Genomic DNA, 23,044 nt, shown 5'->3' on the forward strand with positions numbered 1-23,044 from the left:
TAGAGTAGCTTCACAGATTATTGCATGAGCAAGTAAAATACAATTTAAGTTTGGTCAAGGAGGAAATGAGTTTGTATCATCACATTCCAGTTTTGACCTACATCAGAGGCAGTTTTTTTTTTTCTGAATGAGTCACAAATGGACTTTATACTTTCACTCTATCTAGTGCATGAAAGGAAGAAAGACAAGTAAGCCACATACCAGTAAAACATTTACTGAACTACAATATTTGTGAGATTTGTCACTGGAATTTGGCAGTGAATATATGTATGTTTAACCCAGAGATAATTTAATTTTCCATTTTGTCTGCCAACCGAATAGTTTAGGGAGCCTTGAGGTGAGGAAGTGAAACAGAAATACATAATTATCTCATATAAATTAAATGATATGGATACTCTCTGTGGCAAGTTACCTTAATAAGTGGCTTTGAAAGATTTAACCTTTGCAATGGCAATTAAAAATGTTTTAAGGCTGTTTTTATCCATTTAGGGTATATAGCTGGAATCCAACCATACACTTGTCATTGTGAACCCTTCCTCTAGAGCCTCATGGCTACTTCAGGCTAGATTTAAAACTAATTTCTGAACATTTAGCTCAGACCTTTGGCAACACAAATGTGTTCTTTCCCTGGGGACCTTCATTGAGCAAAAAAAGCAGGTAAAGAGAAAGCACTTCTCAAAGCACTTAAGAGGAAGTGATTTGTTACTACATTTCTTCAGGGTGGTGGGTTTTTTTTTTAAACTTCTCATTTAAGCTCAGGATATTCCAAGATTTCTTGATGGTCTCTGATCAGGGTACTAAGCAGGTCAGATCTTGCTTAGCATTCTGGAATCGTCAAAGCCTGCTCGAAAGAAAAGCAGGATAGAAGGAATGCATGAAATGAATGAATGAATTAAATAAAGTTTTAATGAATAAAATAACTACGGTTTTTTGAAGTGTACCTGTGTTTGTCTGCATAAGAGAGGAAAGTATTTTATACTTCCTGTATTCCTTTTGGCTGTTAGCATGCAGTACAATCTTGTCTTAGCAAACCCTGTTCAGAAATTTGGATTTCTTTTGAAGCTTATTTGGGATGGGGAAATGTGAATTGCAGATTTTGGACCAATATTTATTAAATAGTGGGAAAGTAGGATTTCACACCTTCCTTTAGAATGATCTTCCAATAGCCTGAGAACCGTTCAACTCAAGACCAAGACACCCTGGAGTAATTGATACTCATTGCAGAGGTGGTATTCAGCAGGTTTTGACCAGTTCTGGAGAACAGCAGAAATTTTGAGTAGTTTGGAGAATCGGTAAATACCATCTCTGGTTGCCCCCGCCCCCATCTATTCGCTGCCTCCCAAGTCTCAGCTGATCGGAGTCCCAGCTGATTGGCTGGGTCTCCTTTGGTTGCCCTTCACAGGAGAACGGAGCTGGAAATCAGGTTAGTGGGGTGGAGAGAGAATGGGGATTTTAGAGTATCCTTCCCCTGCCACGTCCACCAAGCCACACCACGCCACACCCACAGAACCGGTCGTAAAAAAATTTGAATACCACCACTGACTCAGTGGTATAGTTAACTCTCCCAGTTGAGAGCAAGAGGATGCTAAAAATGTTTTGAACATCTATTGAAGTCACATCGCTATAAATGGCAAGAGATTTTAGGGGTTGAATTTTTAAAAATCCAGTTTTTCAGCTTCTGGTGAAATGCATAATTTAAATTAGATGTTATTATAGAAATGCAGCAATTAGACTCAAAAATTATGTATTTCAAAAAAATGTGACATTGTCATGTGTCTATATTGAAAAGTTGACCAAATTCTCTGCTTTTTTATTAGTTTTTAATATAAAATACAAAAACAAAAAGTAGGAAAAATAGGGGATGGAAAGGGGTTCAAAAATTGACATCGTGAAATGGTTATGTATTTTGAAAAGATTATCAAATTCTGCTGGCAATTAACATTTTAAAATTTGAAATGTGAAATAACAGAATTGCTACAATTACATTCTGGCTTGCTTTTTAAAGGACACATTCCCATTATTTTTTCAATATGTCATGGCATAATACCCCTTAATTTTAAAACTAATCTTTAAATTTAATAATCAGTAAAAAATGAGTACAATATTGATTTTAAAAGATAGCTACATTTTTGTTATTTTTACATTATTGAATATATATTAGAGTCACATTCTAGAACTGAAGTATATTATATATTCTCCAGTATTAAAATGCCAATGGTCTCTACTATGTAAAATAGAAATGAAGCATCAATGGTAAATAATTCAATTAATAGATTATTATTGAATTGTCAATGCAGCATAACTGCATTCTTTTTTAAGCCCAGTTTACCAAGGTATATTATGAGGGTACTTTGCCAGTAAAAATTACAACATCAAAAGAGTTAGTTAAAATATTTCCAGACTAATCTATTTATTTATTGTTTGTTTGTTTATTAGACACATTTATCTGGCTGGCGATTCCGGGTTGCTTAAAAGATTAAAAATCCATAGTACAGAAACCATAACAACAACACCATCCCTGTGGCAGCAACAAACACAATCAAACAGCCACTTGATCAGCTCTATATCAACCTGGGGGTCCAAGGCCTACTGGCAGAACCATGTCTTCTGGGCCTTCTGGAAAAGTATCATGGTTAATCTTATATTTGGGAAATAATATTCCATAAGGAGGGAACAATAACAGAGAAGGCCCTTTTTCTTAGTTCCACTACATATACTTATTTGACAGATGGGACCCACAACATACTTGGTCTTCCTGCTTTGGTGGGCCAGGTACACAGTATGTAACTGGGGAGAGGCAGTCCTTTAACTAACTTGGCCACAAGTCATGTAGGGCTTTAAAAGTGATAGCCATTATGTTGAGTTGGACCTAGAAGCAAATCGTCAACCTGTGCAACTCCCACAAAAGAGATGGCATATGCACAAATCTAGATTTACACAAAACTATGCAGGCTGCTATATTTTGAACCAATTGAACTGGTGGATACTTTCAAGAGTGGTCCTATGTAGAATGTGGTACGGTTGTCCAAATGGGAGGTGACTAGGGCTTGAATGTCTGTGAGAAGGGCATGTTAGTTCAGGCATGAGCATAACTATATGTAGCTATCAGTTGCACAAAGCCCTCCTGGCCACAGCTGCCATCTGCTTCTTGAGCAGAAATCAGAGGTCCACTATGCCCTACTGAGGGAGTACAACCATGACCAAAGATGGTAATTCTCCAAGAACCAAGAAATCCTGAACTCAAAGCTCCTGCATCAGTTTCAGCCTATTGCTGCTCAAATAGACCTCAACACCTTCCAGATACTAAGAAAAAGCGGTCAAGCCATCATTTAACTCACAATTTGCAGAAATGTACAACGGGGTATCATCAACATGATGAATGATCTCACCTAGCTGCTTTATGTAGATATTAAACAGGAATGGAGAAAGCACCAACTTCTGTGTAAATCTTGGGCCACAGGTTGGACCTCTCACTCCCAATCAAAGCTGACTGAAAAAAGCCTCTGAGGAAGGAAGTGAACCAGATAACATAGTGCTTCCCATACCCAACCCCCAGATACCTTGATCAATAGTATTGAAAACTGTGGAGAGGCCAGGTAGAGCATGAATATACTAACCACATCCTGCTCCCACCAGCGATCATCAAAAAGCAAAACCAATACCATTTCAATCCTGTAGCCATCCTGAAACCTGATTGAAAAGAGTTCAGATAATCCATTCCATCCAGGATGCTCTGGAGCACGCTTACCCTATATTCACTTACCATGTCACAGCCTCCAGATTCCCATAGAAGCCTCTTCGCAGTACAGAATCCCATTCAAAACAAAGTAGTCCATGAGTAGCTTTGCATTTAGTTGATCAGAGGAAACGGCCATGCAAAACCTTCAGCAGTTGAGCAAGCCAAACACACTTCACAGAATGCTGCTGTAGCTACCAGCCCATCACCAGGTGGTCTACATTCTTGTAGATGCCGTACTTGCTACTTCCACATTCCAAGTCTGGGGCTTTAACAATCCAAAGTACAGCAGCCTATCATCAGCTATTTTTGCTATTTCTTTGTCTGTGTAAACTCCAAGAAGCCATCTGACTTAATACAAATAAGACATAAATCTTGTTTTGCAGGAATGTTGGACCTTTTAAAATAGTATCAGCCATGTAGTTTGACAATATTACTAGAAATAGGGTAAACAGTATATGAGTCTTGAGATATTTATATATGAAGTATTTAACAAAATTGTGCAAATATTTTTATTCAGTTGGCTGCAACATCTTTTAGAATCTTATTTGCTGGCATTATACTCCCATGTTCTCTATCTAGAAGAAACTATAGGAAATGAATTTGTAAAGGATGATGTTTCCCTTTTTTAGTTATATCATTAGTTATATTATTTTTGGTTTGAGAAGGCAACCAAGAATTCATTCTCTTGCTTTGCAAGCCTAAAAATCTAAAAGAATGTAGTGGATTTTGGCCGTCCACTGGTGTTGGTGGACTCTTTGTCTGATAGTTTAGAAATATTTGAAAACGCATGAACATCACTAAAGTAGGGCGGGAGGAAGCTTTCCATAATACCATGTAAATTATGCAGTGTAATAATATTGTCTTGCTTTTAAAATCTAATAAAACTTTTCAAAACTCAGTCAATATTTCTGGTCTCCTACCTACCACATTGTCAGCTACTGAAGTACTGTCATTTTTACTGTCTTTTCTGATTTGCTGAAACAAATTTAGTTTTCTTGCAGACTTTTTTAAGAAATACCTCTTACTGTGGAGCTCAAGATGACGAGTATCGGGTGGAGGTTACTACAGCTTTGCAGCGAATTGACTTATTCACAGAGCAATTCAACACTATCCTCTTAACTTCTATATCTGTCTTCGTTAAAGGGGATCTTACTATAGCAAATCTGGGGACATCTGAAGGACACTTTATGCAAGTAAGCAATATAATATACTGCTTGTTATTGTTGCTGTTTTTCCAACAAATCCATTTTTATAAGTTGAACAGTTCGTTCAAATAGTAACCAGCGTATTTATTGCAGGCTGTACCTCTCCAGTTGCTTTGCAGGAAAAGTCAGCAATTGTGTGGACAAATAGTAGGGTAATATATTCAGTAAATTGTTTTATGATTAAATGTGATATGGGGAATAGAACTCTAATTTGTTATAGCTTCCTTTAAAGAGCCAGCACTTGATGTAAAATATTTGTATACCCTCCCCACAGAAATAAAAATAAGATTTTCCTATTTCAGAATAGCGTTCTTCTCATTTCTGTCCTAAGTCAGATCATTTCATACGTTTTGTCCTCATTAAACTGAAGTCTAGAAAATCTAACACAAAACTTCCAGAGCACGTTTCCTTTGGTAAGGCCAGCCATGGGACTAAAAAGAATGCTATTGTCTGAAATACACTGTGCCATTAGCAGAAATGTGTATATCCTCTGCATTGAGTTACTGAGCAAAAATAGTCTTCAAGATTGTATTTTAATAATCTGTGGAGTCTTCCCCTCCTCCCCCAGTTTTGTGAGAAGAGGCTGACATTTTCAAAAGTCTAAAACATATGAATTGCTTTTAATGCTAAGTAAACATCCTATCTGTTCTTAATATTTTTGTCTTGTGATGCATCTTTTAGGCATAAAAAATAAGAGAAGGGATATGAATATGATAGAACATATTTAGGATTTCCTTTATTTTGTTAAGCAGATAGTTGCAAGGGAAATAGTTTCAAATATATTCTTCCATGCTGTTTCTTGGGATTATCAATAATAAACAAAATTTAAATGTGATATCTGTTATTAGGATTGGTTAATCTCAGGACAAGGACAATAGTTATATATTAGAACAAATCAAATACTCTTAACACTCTGTTTAGACATGATTGGCATAATTATTTATAAAATGTTGAAATGTCATTAGTACAGAATTGTGCAATCAATATGTTGTTAGCAGGTAAGTTGTGCTATGGACTTTTTTTGTAAAAACTGCTATAAGGAGATGAGGACCTTTTAATTTAAAAAAATGAAAAACAGCAGCTGTCTGCCTATGAACCTTTGTTACAATTTCTGAATTTTCATGTTTGAGCTTTCTGCTAAGTATTAGCGCCTTTGGAGTGCTTAATTGTAACAACTATCTTGACAGTGCAACCCTACACTAGTTTTGTCCCAAATATCCCTCTGCTATTCATTGAGCTTCTGAAGTAACTGCATAGGGTTGGGGCACAAATCAGCTTTGATTATGTTATTGTGCACATTTTATGAGGCAGACTTTTTAACATTTAACATTTTTATTGAGTTATATAATAAAATAAGATACAAAACACAGAAGTAAATAGGAAAACAATAGGGAGGAAGAGGGAGAAGAAAAGTGAGGAAGGATAAGAAAAAAAGAAAAAGAAACATTGACTTCCTACTCTCTCTGTTGCAGTAAAACAAGGCATTAATATCAAATCACATTTTTTCATAATAATATTATGAGCAAGCCGTTTCTATAAAAATCTATAAATCTAATCGGTAAAATCCAAAATCAAAGTTTCATTCTTTTCTACTTCAACCACTTCAGAAGCAAACTCCATGTGGAAACAAAAGTACTTACATTCTTTTCTTTAATCAAAATAGTCAATTTTGCCATTTCAGCCAACTCTGTCAACTTCTGCAACCATTCGTCCATGGTAGGCATCAAAGTGTCCTATTTTTCTGCATACAATAGTCTTGCTGCTATCAATATGTATAGTAACAAATTTCCATTGTTTTTCTCCAAGTGTTTTTCCATTAGGCCCCAAAGGAAAAGTTCTGGTTTCATCTTTATCCCCATTTTCTAAATCTTCTGTATTAAAATATGAATCATACGCCAGAATTTTTTTTTTTTTTGCATTATCACATGTCTACCATAGATGATAAAAAGCCCCTATTTTACTTTTACACTTCCAACATTTATTTGACATACCTTTATGCATCTTATATAACTTATCTGGTATTAAATACCAATGATACATCATCTTATACAAATTTTCTTTAAGATTATAATTTAATGTAAATTTTAGACCCTTATTTTCCTATTGTTCAAGCAACACATTATATCCAAAATTCCTTGCCCACTGAATCATACAGTGTTTACATGTTCATTGCCTTCTGGGTGCTGGCACACCCAAAAAGGTTAGCCACCATTGCCCTAAGTATTTCACCTTTTTCTCAACCCTAAAGCCCGACTTTTTGTTCCAAATACCACTATCCTGAGAAGACATATTCTTGATCAGCACTGTTGTTTTCTGTTTATTTATTTTGAAACCTGCCAAAGTCCCAAACTCATTCAGCTTCCTCATCAAGTATTCTATATTATTTCTGTAAAAATATAACCAGATCATCAGCAAATGCCCTCAATTTATAAATTTCTTTCTTAATATTTATGCCCCTTATTTTATCATTTTGTCCGATACTTTTACTCAGAACTTCTAATACCAAAGTAAACAATAGGGAGGCCAAGGAGTATCCTTGAATTTGAATGTCATGTGATGTAGTTAGATCACCATTTATGACAATTTTTGCATTCTGTGATGTCTAGGTCACTTTAATTCCTTGGATAAAATTCTCTCCAAAGTCCATTTCTTCCAGCACCTTAAACATAAAGGCCCAATTTAGGCTGTCCAAGGCCTTCTCTGCATCTAAAAATATTAAGCCAGCCTGTTTTTCAATAAGATATTGTAAGTATTCCATAATATTTAAGACAATCCTCACATTATCTCTTAGCTGTCTTTTTGGCAGAAAGCCTGCTTGGTCTTTCAAATTTCCATCAGTAGCCACAGTGCCTTATAAATGTGTTAAACACTCCAACTCATCATCTGCAGAAATTGTACTTCAGTTCTTCGGGCACTGAAGTTCTTTGGGCACTTGTTCTTATAGAGTACACGTAATTGCCAAGAAATTCAAGTACTTTACATCTGTATTTCTAACATTTTCTCACCACTAGCATTTTTTTCTAACAGGTCTCAGGTCTTTAAACACTTGTGGGACAAGCATAACCTTTGCCAATGAGAATCTATTCCCTACAGCATTGACATGTCAGGGAAAGGAACATCTACTGACAGTATTTCTGTATGTCAAGCAACTGAGTCTGACAGTTGCAATACCCAAGTGTGCGGCATCAGGAAAGAAAGATGGAACAATGGTCTTGAGCTACTTTAAAAATTGCAGTTGTGTTTTAATCTGCATTCAGACAACATGTGCTGTTGATGAATCATATCTGTGTCAGTTAGGCCATATCAGGCCCAGTGTTTTAAACAAATAAACAAAAACACAGGAAACATTAATTTGCAATAATCTCACTGGCTGGAACATCTGTATTATTAAAATTATTATTACTATTTTTCCCCTACCAAAATAACAGAATCAATAAAAGACCACCAGATGTGTAGTCTGTCTGTAGCTATTACCTACCTAGAAGAATCCCAGTAATATTAGATAAATCAAACATATCAGCATATTAACTGAAAATCAGAGAACAAATTTTCGGTTTGTCTAATTTTTCAAAATGAAAAAGGATACTATCTCTTTATCAAATATTGCATATGTCTGTATCATATATACTGAACTACTGAAAACAATTACAATCTTCTATTTTTATGTTGAAGATGAAGTCATTTTATCAACAAAAAAAACAAATTTTATACCAGCTGCTAAAGGTAATTAAGTATCAGTCTTGGAAATAGATGTAGTATTTAAAGTACAAACAGCAATCTTGCATTTTTAATTTTTTTTAGAGCCTAATTGTATTGGGAGTAGGGAATATTTTTTTTCCCTGTCGGAACACGTGCTTCACAGTCATATACATAATTGTTTTGGCTAAAACAAAAGTGTGAAAACTTTGTACTGGTCTTTAAATATCCTTGACTTCAGAGCTGATAAAATATTGTTGAGTTTCTGTTACAAAACAGACTGCTAATAATTTGACTAAGACAGCTGTCATGCATGAAAAAGAAAAGAAATTTATTTTATATCCACCCTAAGATGTATGACAAGTCTTCTTGCAGATTTTCCCTTTTCTTTCCATTCCCTCCTCCCATCCACCCCCAACATGATTTTGCAGCTGTTTCTGCTTCTTACAGTTGTAATTGTGGTTGATACTTGGCTGGGAATACAATATCAGTACAGCTGTTCAGTGCAAAGTGAATAATAAATTTTTCAGTGGTTAAATAAAAAGAATTATACCATTTCAACCAGCAGTATTATGAGTTAGATTTTCAGTGGGTAAAAGTTGAATCTTGTCCATTGAAGGCTAATCATTGTTACAAAGTTCTGTACTTTTGATTGATGTTCCCCCCAATGGCCATAATCTGTCTGGTCATATCCTCATTATAAGAGATCAATGATATTTTAAGTGTTGATTCTATCACTGGAATTATAAATTTGATCTGTCTCAGTGTTTTACAGATGTTTAGGAATTTTGCACATAAGGAATAAGACTAGAATAAGGTGTGATCTTATAAAACATAAAATGAACATCATTGGGTTTACTGTGGTGTTGGACTGATCCTTTGTTACTAATATAGTTTTCACCTCTGTAGAATAGTCAATCTTATCTACTTCTTTCATTTAAACTACTGTACCGTTCTTTTTATGAAGCAATTGCTTCATTTGAATAGTTTATGCTTAAATTACGTAAAATGTAATGATAGTAGCAACAAACTTAGTCCAAGTAAATGAATTGTCCAATAGTTAATCCAGAAATTATGACAGATACCATAGATTTGGAGTGCTCAACATGAGAAATGTTGAAATAAAACCAATTCTTGAAGCAACAATTTTTCTAATATAATATTATGATGGTTAAAATCCTCAAAAAAATTCCATTACATTGAATGGATTAGAAAAGTGTATAGCTAAAGTGATCTTCAAACGTGTTACTTTTAGAAGGACATGCTGAAAATATAATATACTATGAGTATATATCTTCTGGATAGTGGTTTATACCTGCCAGAGATCCATTAAAAAAACCCAGGCAGAACTTGGTTTAATTTCAAGCTCCTTATTTTTATTTTTAAAAAGTCTTAAATTGCATACATATAGTTGCCAATGTTGATCCACATTGTGATAAAAAGTTACTATGTACGGTTTTATTAAACAGCAGAAAGTTACTTCATTCAAAATAATGATATGCAGACACATGTAGAGTTTAATTGGTAATTCAGATTTTGCATGTATATTAAGATAAATTGATAGTAATAAAATGCTGGAAAGAATTTATCTGGTAGACGTGCACTCCGGGCTGATTACTTACTTTCATTTTAAGGGGAACATTAATCTTTTGCTCCTGTGTCATCTTCAGTACTTGCCATCTCCATAGACAGCAATTATTGAAATATTCCAAGTTGCCGAGAAAAGCTGCTATATATTTGTTGGTAATTATGTTATAGTGCCAAAATGAATATATCAGCAGAAATAGCATTATAAATCTAACTCATCCATTTAATCAGGAAAGTTTTGTATGTTCTTTATGGCATTAAGTCCAACATAAATAATTTAGTATGAGGAAATCCAAAATGAGGAAATCACCAGAACTGGCTAGGTCACTTGGCGAGGTTATTGGTTATCAGGATCTGGCTAGTCCCTGGACTGGAGGCTGCTCAGGAATTCCATATACTATCCCTTTGGGAGAATTGGCAGCACAAGATTGTACTGGGAGAAATGTTTAGGTTGAACAAAAAAGATAGAGATGAAGATAGAGATAAAGATGAGTGTGGGAGGCGAATTTAAAAATGGATAAGAATTGAAGCACTAAAGAGAAGAAGAGATGATGGATAGATATAATTGCCCTTTAAATATTAAAGTAGCCTGATTGTAAGCTAAAGGAGGCAGAAATAAAATTAGATAGGGAAAATATTAGAACATAAATTTTTATAGAATGAATAAAAATAATAGATAGGAGTTTACAGATGTTAGGCATTTTTTTGTATGCTTAAATGATATAATGAGGATTATATAAATTTAATAAATGTGATTGAGATTACTAACATTGTTAGTGTGAATTGGATCAATATGAATGATACCTAATCAAATGTGTTTATATATAATAGAAAAATGTTTGGATTGAACAAGAACGACAGAGATGGAGATAGAGACAAAGATGAGGAGTTAGGCATTTTTTGTTTATGTATGTTTGAACAGTTATAATGAGGATTACTTAAATTTGATAAAGGTGATAGAGATTACTAATACTGTTATTGGGAATTGGATTAATATGAATGTTACCAAGAACCAACTCTGTTCTCGCACAATATGCATGTATATTTTTTTAAAAATAATAAAAAATAGTTTTGTTTTAAAAAGGAATTCCATATACTATCCCCGAGATCCTTAAAAGAAAACGCTGCATATCTTTATACTATTAAAGCTCTGTTTGTATCCTCATTTGGCCCAAACAGTGCAATATAAAGCAACAGTTTTTGAATTAAGGTATCTAAAATCCACTAATTTAAAGAATGCATAAAATAATCCAGGACACATTCGATTCCTAGCTATGGACTTGAAATTTTTACAAGTTTATTCACAAAATGAAGGCTGTTATGGCATCCCTGCGGTCATTTGCTTGTGATTTCCGATGCTTCTTGATTTCTGATCATACAAATGAAGTCAATGGGGAAGCTAACAGAAAGCCAAAATTTGCTCTCACTCCCACTACTTTTTTTTCTTACATTTAGTAAACACAATTACTACGGCTTTGACCAAAATGACTACAGAAAAACCCATTTTAAAAATGACAATTTTGAATCTAATATAAAAAAATAATTATCTAAATGGCTATTTAAACAAAATATTCCAATAACCTAATAGGTCGGTAACAAGAGTACTAAATAGTACTCTCTGTAGTCCATAGCATGTGGGCCATCTCATAAAAGAAAATAATTAACTGCAGTTCAATGTTTTTCTGATCTCTAACAAATTTGGAACCTTTTCCTTATTCTTGCATAGAAAAGAAAGTCTCTTATGTATCTTGGAATTAGGACCTCATAGGTGAAAACCAGCATTTTTGAAACATTTTGGGATTCAAATGCAGCAATCATAAAATTGTGTTACATTACATTGTAATAATGGCTCTCACTCACTAGCAATCTGGGTACCACATTTTTTGTACAAACTGCAGTTCCAGAACATCTCAAAGGCAGCCTCGGGTTTAACTTGCTATGGCATAAATCGCTGTCAGCAAAATCTCTGATATCAAGAAATAGGAGCCCGTTTTCACTGGCAGAGAACTCAGGCCACAACAAGCGTCCCTGACATGAGTGATGTCGAGCTGGCCATGCCCACCTCAGCCCCCCAAGGTTAAACACAACCCTGAAGTGGCCCTCAATGAAATAGAGTTTGACCACCCTGATAAAGATCAGGGGTCTCCAACCTTGGCCACTTTAAGACTTGTGGACTTCAACTCCCAGAATTCTTCAGCCAGCTTTGCTATCAGCTTTGCTGGCTAAGGAATTATGGGAGTTAAAGTCCACAAGTCTTAAAGTGGCCAAGGTTGGAGACCCTGATATAGATTAATCTCTACTTTCATGCAGCTTTGAAATGTGTTCATTATTATGTTTTTCACTTACTCCCCTTACTACAAAACCAACCATGGACTTGATTGCTCTTTCATCATGCTTAGTGACTGGACTTACTATTGACTGGAATTGCCTAATTAAGTTATAGTAAAATGGTGCCTCTTCATCCCAGAAATTGCAGATGGTTCAGCAAGATACCAGGGTTGATGCTACAATATTGAAAGCTACCAGGAAGACTAAAAAGGCCAGGAGATTTTGAAGTGACGATCTATCAGAGTAACCAATGTTGTTTCCATCCTTTATCTAGGGCTTTGTTTCATAAACTGCATTTCAGGAAATGTGACAGTATCCCTGACAGGATTCCAGACTAGCAGATGTTGGAACAGTCTGCTCTTTGCACTCATAGTAAAGATTTAGCCTTCAGTCTACATTGCTAGGACAAAATTTTGTGTGTTTATTTGCTACAAATTCCAAATTAAATAAAAGTGGGTACTTCTGAAACACCAGTTTACTGGAATCATGACAACAACAGGAAACACTTCTTGAATTATTTTATGAATGTGTTTGGAGGTACTCTGGAGATTAGGATTATTGCTCAGTGAAGAAATAATTTTTGGCAAGAAAAAGCCTGAATGACTGATAAAAAGGCATTCCTGGCATTTAGCAATGGGTATGCAAGAGACAGAATATGACCGTAATAAAGGTATTTGCAGCTGTGGACTTACCTCTCATAAATTCCAAGATTAATCTGTATTTTCATGCAGCTTTGCAATGTGTTCTTTGTTAGATTTTTCACTCTTCCCTCCTCATCATAAAATCAAAGTAACATCTGAAATATGTTTTAAAAACCATGATACTTAAAGTTATACATTTTCATAATGTTTTCCTCTGCATTGTTACATAGTGAACTCAAGTTTATGTTAATTGTTTCCCACTGTCTATAAAAGTGTCACTGAAACTAACAAACAATTTGAATATTCCTTTGTTTATTCATTAAATTTATACGCTACCCATCTTATGCCTCAAGGCGACTCTGAGCAGCTCAACACATAATATAACGTACAGATATAAAATAATTATAAATATAAAAATGAATTAAAATTACAAAAGATTAAAACAAGCTAAAAAATCCACGCATATTGGGAGCAGAGAGGTGGTGGTTCCTACTCTGTCAGCAGTTACTTCCAGTCTTCAGCTTCTTTAGGGCCCTATGCTAAGTGCCATAGCCAAGGTTTAAGGCTTTTCCTAAAAGGTTTTTTTAAATCGGTACAATGTTTACTGATTTATATACCTTTGCATTTTCTTTTTTTTTTAAAGTCTGTATATGCGCTGATAAGGAAAATTTTGTGAAAACATTCTTCTGTTTTTCTTTTTGTCTGAGACTATTTACGGACAAATTGGTACTCATTAGTTTCCTCTTATATATAAAGCTACAGTAAAACTTACAAATTAAGTTTCTAGACTGAGAATTGATAAAGCATTAAAGAATATTAGCTTTTTCGGTTGGGTTTAGAAAACTAACATGTAGCTAGGTACCTATCAAGAGAAGCAAACACTCTTTCAGCCATGTTAGCCATGAGCACTACAGCTCCATTTTAGCAGAATCTTTTGAATGTCAACACTGCATCGTCACAGAAATGCAGTTCTGAGTCTATGTAAATATAAAATATTAAAACCATGCTGCCTCAGGAATTCTGGGAGTTGAAGTCCACAAGCCATAAAAGGGCCATGGTTCCCCACTTCTGATATATAGTAGAAGATTCATTAAGAAGTGGGAGTTTTAGTCTTTGCTGTCCTTTCTGTTTTGCTTTTTGCAAAACTGAAATGCTTTTATAGAAGCTGACGCCTAACGTTGAAACTGTGACAGTGAAAGTACACCTTCCCCACCCTGTACTATTTCCTCAACAAAATTAATGTCAACCAGTAGTTACTTGGAATAAAAAAACAAAACCTGTTCAATCCATCCATTATGAATTACATCCAGAGAGCAGAACTTGAACTGAAAAAGGATATGGGAAGAAAAAAAATTAACCAGAATCATAAATGATGTAGATCTGCAGCCTAAATTTCCTTCCTGCAGTGCCAATGCTCCATTCAAATTACTTAGTTTCTGCCTATATTCCCTTAAAAGAAGCCATGTTATGAAAGCAATTTCAAGCATTCTCAATCGCTGTGTGATATAAATGTAAATTGTATGATTCTTGTTAATGTTTCTCTCTTTTTTTAGATAGTGATCTCTCGTTCTGAACGCACAACACCATACATGAATTTCCATTTAGATTCCCAGCCTGTTTCTTCAGAAGTTATCATTGAGAATTCCCTCAGCAATGATGGGCATATTCTGGTGATCACTGGGAAGAAGGTAAAATATTATTCATAATTTCTTGTGCTTCTTGGTCAAGTGCATTTTTGGGCAATGTATGTATGTATGTATATACAAATACATGTGTTTTCTTAAGTTTTCGCAGGTACTTACATGTATGGCATTCAGCTTTGTTCGGGTATTTTCCCATGTCATAGTAGTTGTGCTTTTAAAGTTGTAGCAAAGTTTCGGCAGAATCTCATCTGCCATCATCAGGCTTCTGATGATGTGTGTATCATCACAAATACATGTGTGTATATATACACATATCCTAATGTTACATTCAGCTACTTTAGATGGGTTTTTTTTTTTTTTGCTTTATACATTTCCTTCTGTATCAAAGAAAATAGAAAATAGTTTATTGATAGATGGAGCCAAAAGAGTTTGGCTTGTGTACCTTTCAGATTTTTCATGAAAATAAGTGAGATCATTAAATAAATGAGATCATTAAATCATTATACTACAGGTTTAACATTTTATAATACAGCACTAATCTGGAATGTTAATATCAGATATCCATTTTTAAATAGAATGAATCGACCAACTAAACTTCTTACTTACATTACAGGTGAAACTTGAAAAATTAGAATATCGTGCAAAAGTTCATTTATTTCAGTAATGCAACATAAAAGGTGAAACTAATATATGAGATAGACTCATTACATGCAAAGCAAGATGGTTTACTATTTACTAGCACCTTAGCTTTGTATAAATCTTCTGCTAACCTTCATAATTAGTTTCTATGTCTCTGTCATGTTTTACACTTTAGGTAACCAAGATTCCACTAAATGGACCGGGATGTTCTCACTTCAGCACCTGTGGTCAGTGCCTTCTAGCACCTTCTTTTATGAACTGTGGATGGTGTGGCAGTCAGTGTGTGAGGCCACAGGAATGCAGTATAGGAGGATGGACACAGAACATATGTTTACCTAAAATCTCTGAGGTAAATTTACCCTTAACTTTGTAAAATTACCCTTATCTGAACCTTGTAACATGAGTCAGATTATAGTTAACATATACAAATTATTTGTAAGCTGCTAGAGCAATGAGTATTTATGGTCCTCAACAATTTCTGTTTTCCTGTTTTGAACAGTATTTACCTAATGAACAATAATTAACATTCCCAGATGAGGGGAGATGAAGTCCACTGCTGTTATTGACATTGACTCCACTTCCTACTTATATTTTGTCTCGCTCTATTCCTTCGCCTCCCCAATTATTTGAAACCTACATAGACTTTCACGTTATGGGATATCAGTAAAGCATAAAACTACAACACAAAGTAACCATAATATAGGGGGAATCATTTATGTTTATAAATCAAAGATTACGTTGTGTTCCTTATGTTAGTTTGCACTTATAGAAGGGTCCACATGTGTGAACATGTCATCACAGCTGTTTTCTTACTTGAAACTTTTGTCAGAGGTTCTGTTTACAACATGATGTGAAAGCAGATGTAAAGTACAGATGTAAAGAAAAGACCTTTGTACTTCTATAGGAATTCCATGAAGCTGAGATAGGGAAATGTATGAGGCTTTATTCTGATATTGCAGCTAAGTTAAAACTGGCAGAGAGTCAGAGAAGAAAATATGGTCTGTACTGTCTTTTACACCTGATTTCTAATTCCCAAGTCATAAATATGGAAAGATGTGTGAATAATCTACCACTTTAAGAGTTGAGAATAGATATAAAATCATATCATTGGAATATGGAATGATTTGCTTATGCTTGGTAACAAAGTATTTAGAAATAATATCATGTCATATTATTACAGGACTTATATAGCTACTTATATCATATATTATAATTGCAGGTGTTTCAAAACAATCCAAAAAAACAGCTAAAACAGTATGATACTGTTTTCAAAAAAAAATAATATTGGAAGTGATTGGAATTTTTTTTTTTTTTTTGCCTCTGTTTAGAACTTTTTCCTTCATGAGAAAAAATGCGACGTCAATTCTAGACTGTTTTTTCTTTAAGCAATCCATCTTATCGTTTGCAGTCACTATAGTCTTCATATAAACTACTATGAAAGGGGAGAAACAGTAGCCATTTTCAGCTTTAAATAAAGAGCAAATAAGTGTTATATTACACAAAGGGGTAAAGAACATAATAGTTCATTGCTGTTTTCGTTTTGCTATGGTCACTCCAAGATCTTCAAAGGCTGTCTCTCTGTGCTTAACAAAATAATTTTCTATTAAGTATGACATAATTATGAAAGTCTAGGTTTACAGAATGGTTGTAGCATTTGTAGATCCTAAAGTATATCATTATTACCAGCTATATTACATTGTATTTTTTTTTCAGTGGCAGTCACTTTATTTATACCTGGACAAGCATGCATATAATGAACGCTGAAATGCTTTATTTTTTAATAAATGTTTTAATGGCATTCAAAACATATCTGATTGGGAGAATAAAAAATGTGTTGCTATTGGAACCTAAACATGCATTCTAAGCAATGTTGAAATAAGAGAAGACCATACAGAAATGGAATATTAGCAGAATAATGGGAAATATGTTTTCCATAAATCACTTTTAAATCACTTTTTACTTCAGGAAAGACTAGTTAACATCGTTTCATTGTCTTACGCTTTACTAATATATACAGAAGTACCATAGGAAAGGAATATAGGACTTCCGGTTTGAGCTTCTTCAGCGACAGACCGAAACCTCGTCTCTGCGAGGCTTCGATCTGTGCTTGCCGCTGGAGCGCCCCGAGCTGCTGGTTTCAGGGCTAAGCCACCCCGTAGAGGTGGTGAAGAGGGGGGAGACTGCCTGCAGGGTTGAGGAAAGCTGCATCTCTCCTCCCCAGCTGGCCGTTACTCCCTTTCCTGAAGGCGGTTGCAGCGGTGGTCAGAAATGGCCACCACAAAGAAGAACTCGATTGGAAAAGAATGTGCAGGAGGAAGATAAGAGAAGAAAGTTTTGGTTGACCGGGTCAAACAGCAAAAGCAACAAATAAGGTACCCTGGAATTGAAACTATTAAAAAACAATAACATTGTTCCCTAAGAAGATTTTTAAACTGCGAAGGATAGAGAAAAGGGAAAAGATTTGTTTTTTTTCTTCTTCTCCTTTTCCTATACTGGCAGCTAAGAGACTTAAGTACGAAATTGGAAAAAAATCCACTTTGACATCATTAGGCATTTAATGCTGAAAATAAAAAGTCAAAGAGATAATAAAGATTTCTGGATAATTAAAAGCTTTTGAAAACAGGAAAGGAGAGAAAAATAATAAAAGGGTAGGATCTAGAAGGGAGGAGACTGCCTGGAATTAAAAAGAACTCACAGTAAAAGCTCAACAAGACTTCCAAAAGATACATTCTAACTGAAATATCACAACAAAAACCCCAGGAAGAGAAAGACGAAAAAGAAATAAGAAGGTATAACTCGGGACTATCTGGATTATTTGATGATTTGTGGATTCTTGGTTATTGTTTTGAATGACTAAAATCAATCGGGTGGTTGTTTAAAACTGTTTAAAATGGCTCCACTTTTAGAAGAACTGAAAATGGAACTTAAAAAGTACAAAGAAGATGCACAAGAAGGGAGAGGTTCTTTTGGCTTCGTATTTCAGTTTTTAGAAATGGAGATTTGGAATTATGAGAAACAACAAGAAATGCCTACAGAACAAGAAGATTGCAACAAAGAAGAAGCCATCTTTAATGAACAAGTAATCTTATATGGGGGGGGGAAGGAAAGGGGGGAAAGAGAATGGAAAGTTTAAGATTGGGAAAAACAACTCCAAAAAAAAATAGAGGGAAAAATAAGTATAAAATCAGAAAGCAACAGAAGAGGGAAATGCAGAAGAGAGAATTAGAAGTAGAGAGACAAGGGGGTAAAAAGGGGAGGGAGAAGATGAGAGGGAAGAAAGAAAGGAAAAGAAGTTATAAAGGACAGAAACGAAATATAGAGAAACAGGGCCTATTTAGAGATAAGGGGTGAAAATTTAATAGAAAAAGGGATTCTGCAAAGGTACATAAGATAGTATGGCTATATTAGAAAAAGAAATAATTTTAGAAAATATGAAAATGTATGATTAAAATGTCTGATAAAATAGCTATTGTAATATAGTGGAATGCTTGTCAATAAATAAATGTAATAAAAGGTATAATGATTTATAAAACATGTGAAGAGAAATAAGGGGAAAATTAATTATGGAGATTATATATGTTTTAAGGAAGTATGATATTTAATTGAAAAGAAACGTTAAAGACGTTAAGATTTTAATGATTATTAATGATAGAACTGAACTGGAATGGAATGAGGGTTTATAATTACATATATTTACAATTCAACACGGGACCATGCTATTTTCAAAAAAGATGTTTTACTTGTATTTTGTATGTGTGAAAACCCAAATAAAACTTTATTTAAAAAATTAAAAAGGAAAGGAATATAAAGGAGCCTTTATATTCGTGTTAAGCAAGCCCATACAAACTAGATGAGGGTAGATGGCAGACCCTAAATAACTTTTAAATTTATGAAGTCTGATTCATAGTTACATTAGGCTCTTGTGTAGTTCACATAGTGTACAAGGGTGCTTGAATGAATGTAAATCATATTTAAAGCTACATTAAGTCCCTTTATTCCTGTGAGGGCAAGGACTAGGTCCCTTATTGTGGCTGAGATGTCACACTCTGATGAGTCTTCAGAGTTAACATAAAATTGTTCCATGCTACCCTGTGTGGCTCTTTGTGACATGGTGAGAGCATATTATCTCTGTATTACCAACCTACATGAAGTAATTTCAAAGGTCTGGGTTGGGTTATTGCTTTATGTCATTTTTTTTTAAAAAGAAAGTGGTAATTTGTTAAATGGGCACAGTGCTTATGCTTTTTGAGGGGTAATTTTGTATGAAGTTAATAAATGAGAAAAAAAGAATCTTAGAATGTACTCAATTGATTTTAAGCCAGAGTTCATGTGCTGGATACATTTTAGAAAATGCAATAAATATTCTATGACAGTGATAAATAGTAATATATCCCCAGAGCACGTACCATATAAATGGAAGATTTTGAGGTTTTCTTTCTAAAAGGAAAGAAATGATGCATTTGGATTCCTAAATCTTTACAGCTGATAGCTGCTCAAGCAGATTTTATGCTTTGCTGAACCATGACAGTTAGTCATACTACTAAAAAATAAAAGATTATTCATATTTGGCCTATAGCTTTAATATAGCACAGGATTGTTTTGACTGTTAGAAATGCAAATTAACCTCTGCTATTTGCAATAAAATCTGAAAATCCTTAATGTATAAAATATTTTATGGAAAGAAGAATATAATTAACATACATTAAATGATAATTTTGACGTTAAAGTGAATATGGCGTAGTCATTATAAAGGTCTGAGTCGGTATCAATATTACATTACAAGAAAACGTTTAACTGAATTTCAGATCACAGAATCACCCAAGCAATAACAGCTCCAGATCTAGATCCATTCCAACTTTTAGCCTTAGCACAAGGGATTCTATGACAAATAGTTATAACTCCACAGGTTTCTGTAAATTGTGGCAAATTCATTTAAATCCACAGCAGTTAAAACTGCATAGCAACAATGTTGGGATTGAGGAGTTAGTGCAAATGTCACAATGGCAATTGTACCAAGTGCAATAGAAATGTTGCCCATTTTTGTATGTGAAGTTGGACAAATTCGATCAATATACTTCAGTTAGTAACAGATGCCTTTCTTAGTTGTAGCATTCTAGTTGCTTGGTACCCCATCCTTTTAACGCTAAGTAGAACTGACTAAAACCTACTTGAACAGTAGAATGATTGAACTTAACTTGCCTACCATTGATTTGTCTCTTCTCAGCTCTTGGAAAATAAATAAAAAGGTGCTTTGGTTCTTTTTCCCCGAAACCCAAAATAAGGAACTTCACATAAGTTGTGTCAGTTCTGAAATATCAATTATGCAAACTATTAAATATTGGCAAATAGAGATGCTTTTAATAAGAAATTTTATTTTAGAAAAAAATATGAAATCAGATGTTGAGATATAAAAAGTTTTTGGGGAAAAGGGAATGAATACAAGGAAAAACTTGGAAAACAACAGTCACAGCAATCCAGATAAAATCAATGTAGCCAGCATGCTTGAACTAGCAATTTATTTTGACATGTTTAAAGTGTATTGCAAGAGAAGCTGGTTGAAAAAATAACCACCCAAGGCTCAGAAATTACTACTTTTGTCTTTCCCTTTCTTTTCCTTTTTCTTTTTGTGGATTTTTTTTAATGTACATGGAGAACAAATAAAAACCAGCTTTTCTAGAGTAATTTACTGCTGTCCTCACTAGCAAAATACTATATTTCTGAAGTTATGGACCTGGCCCTCACATTGTAAACGAAGTTTGCTTATATACAACCATTATCTTTCAACAGCTGTTATCGTTGATATCTTTTCAGCATTGTTTGTGGGCTGCAATTATCTACTAAGATTAAATAAAAGTGTATCCAAAACGCCATTACAATATTTGATGAGCTTTCAAATGACCTTGTGTGAGCATAGGCCAGCGTTTTGTATTATTTACCAAGACACACATTCCCATGGTCTATAGTAACAAAAGAAAAGCCAGTCATAATCCAATATTTAGTAGCCAAATACATGGAAGAATTAAAATATTCTATCTCAGGTAATGACCAAATAAGGTGATTCAAAAGCAGATCCAAATTCAAGCATAAATCTCTTAGCAAAAAAAGGATTTAAAATATTGCCTGTGTTATGCCATCACCCAATATCTTTTTTAAAAATTAAATAGCTGTAAATATTTCTCCTTCCATTCTCTCATATATCTCTGCTCAATTGATTTTGTCATTATGGGACTGTCAACTTCGAAATGGACCCATGCTGTCACAGCCATTTTTTCATTGCTCAGCTTGCAATGCACCGGGGTGGGGGAGAGGTTTGGAATGTCAGCCATACGAATTATCCCATGGGGACCAAGGTCATTTCAACAGGTGCTGTCCAGAAACTTGAAGGAGAGATGCCAGAACACCTAATTGGACAATATGACCTGTGACGAGGAGGGAGGGAATATCTATTCTTCAATTATATGAAAACTACGGGAAATAGAGTTGGTTTTGCTTTCATGCATGCCGAAATGATGTACTCAGTACAACAGTTCTTAAAGGGATCTGAGTGCTGGCTTGGTCGGGTCCGTCAGTCGGAACCCTGATAGGGATATTTGAAAAGACAAAAGGTCTCAATCGAAAGGGTAAAATAATTATGAAATGTTTCTGAAGATTTTATATTTGTTTTACTATTTTTCCCCCTAATCCTAAATTATGCAGTAATTGTTTCCAAGTGGTTTACCACCAAAGCCTCAAAAAGACTTACATGCAGCATTACAGGTTGTAACACCTAGATGTCAACTGTGCATGGTTCCATTTGTAATATTGTTTGAAAAATTAACCAATTCTAAGGGAGAAGTTTCCCTTTGGCAGCATTTATATAATTAAAACATGAGGAAACGTATAAGTATGTGCAAATATGACTCTGGGATTTGCAATTTGATTGGGCTTGGAATTGGGTTGCTTCTTCATTGCCCTAGAGCAATTATTTCAATATCATACGGTTTAATCAGTGTTTACATGTTCAGAAGAACTATTTTTCCTTTTTATATTCTTACATAATTAAGCTAAGTACATTGTGTAGATACATTTTTTTTTAGGGTGCCAATGTTACTGGATATCAAAGAGAACAGTAACCTGAGCATTTTTTATAAAAATGTTCTTTTCAGATCCACGGGGCAAGTAGAGTTTATGATAAAAGACACAATTGTACTACTTACTAGGAGTAAAATTGTAACATAAAACACTATAACAACACTTTTATCACAAGTATCAAAAAGCCTTTTGTTCTCTGACCAGGCTTGAATGTTTGTAAAGTTAGATTGCATGTCTGTGTAACCTCTACAGCATTGTCAGTGTTTTATTGATAGTGTGTTGCCAAATGCCCTACACTGAAATTTATACAATTTCTCTGCTATTCATGCATTTTCCCACCATTGTTACATTTACAGTGCAATTACACAATATATAGAAGTTGGTTGGAGTGGGAAGGGGGAAGAGCATTTCCTTTTGAGATTGTCTCTGCATTCCTAGAACGTAGTTTATTTTTAACTTGAAATTTAGAAGAAGTAGCATTTTCAGTGACAGCAT

At 34.5% G+C, this 23,044-nt stretch overlaps 1 protein-coding gene across 6 annotated transcripts in view; it reads left to right on the forward strand.

Annotated features, from left to right (window-relative positions):
• The window catches only part of MET (MET proto-oncogene, receptor tyrosine kinase), a 118,686-nt gene that overhangs the window by 40,758 nt on the left and 54,884 nt on the right, over positions 1–23,044 (forward strand). For 5 of the 6 annotated variants that reach the window (XM_087934035.1, XM_087934039.1, XM_087934036.1 and 2 more), the window contains exons 3-5: positions 4,741–4,932; positions 14,750–14,884; positions 15,654–15,827. In XM_087934035.1, coding sequence (XP_087790161.1) covers positions 4,741–4,932; positions 14,750–14,884; positions 15,654–15,827 — 501 coding nt within the window. The remainder of the gene's footprint in view (positions 1–4,740; positions 4,933–14,749; positions 14,885–15,653; positions 15,828–23,044) is intronic. The other variant, XM_087934040.1, reaches the window with a different exon arrangement.

This window comes from Pseudonaja textilis, chromosome 5 (assembly GCF_049901715.1).
Source record: "Pseudonaja textilis isolate UNSWEBS1 chromosome 5, rPseTex1.2, whole genome shotgun sequence".
In the NCBI taxonomy this organism is placed as follows: domain Eukaryota; kingdom Metazoa; phylum Chordata; class Lepidosauria; order Squamata; family Elapidae; genus Pseudonaja; species Pseudonaja textilis.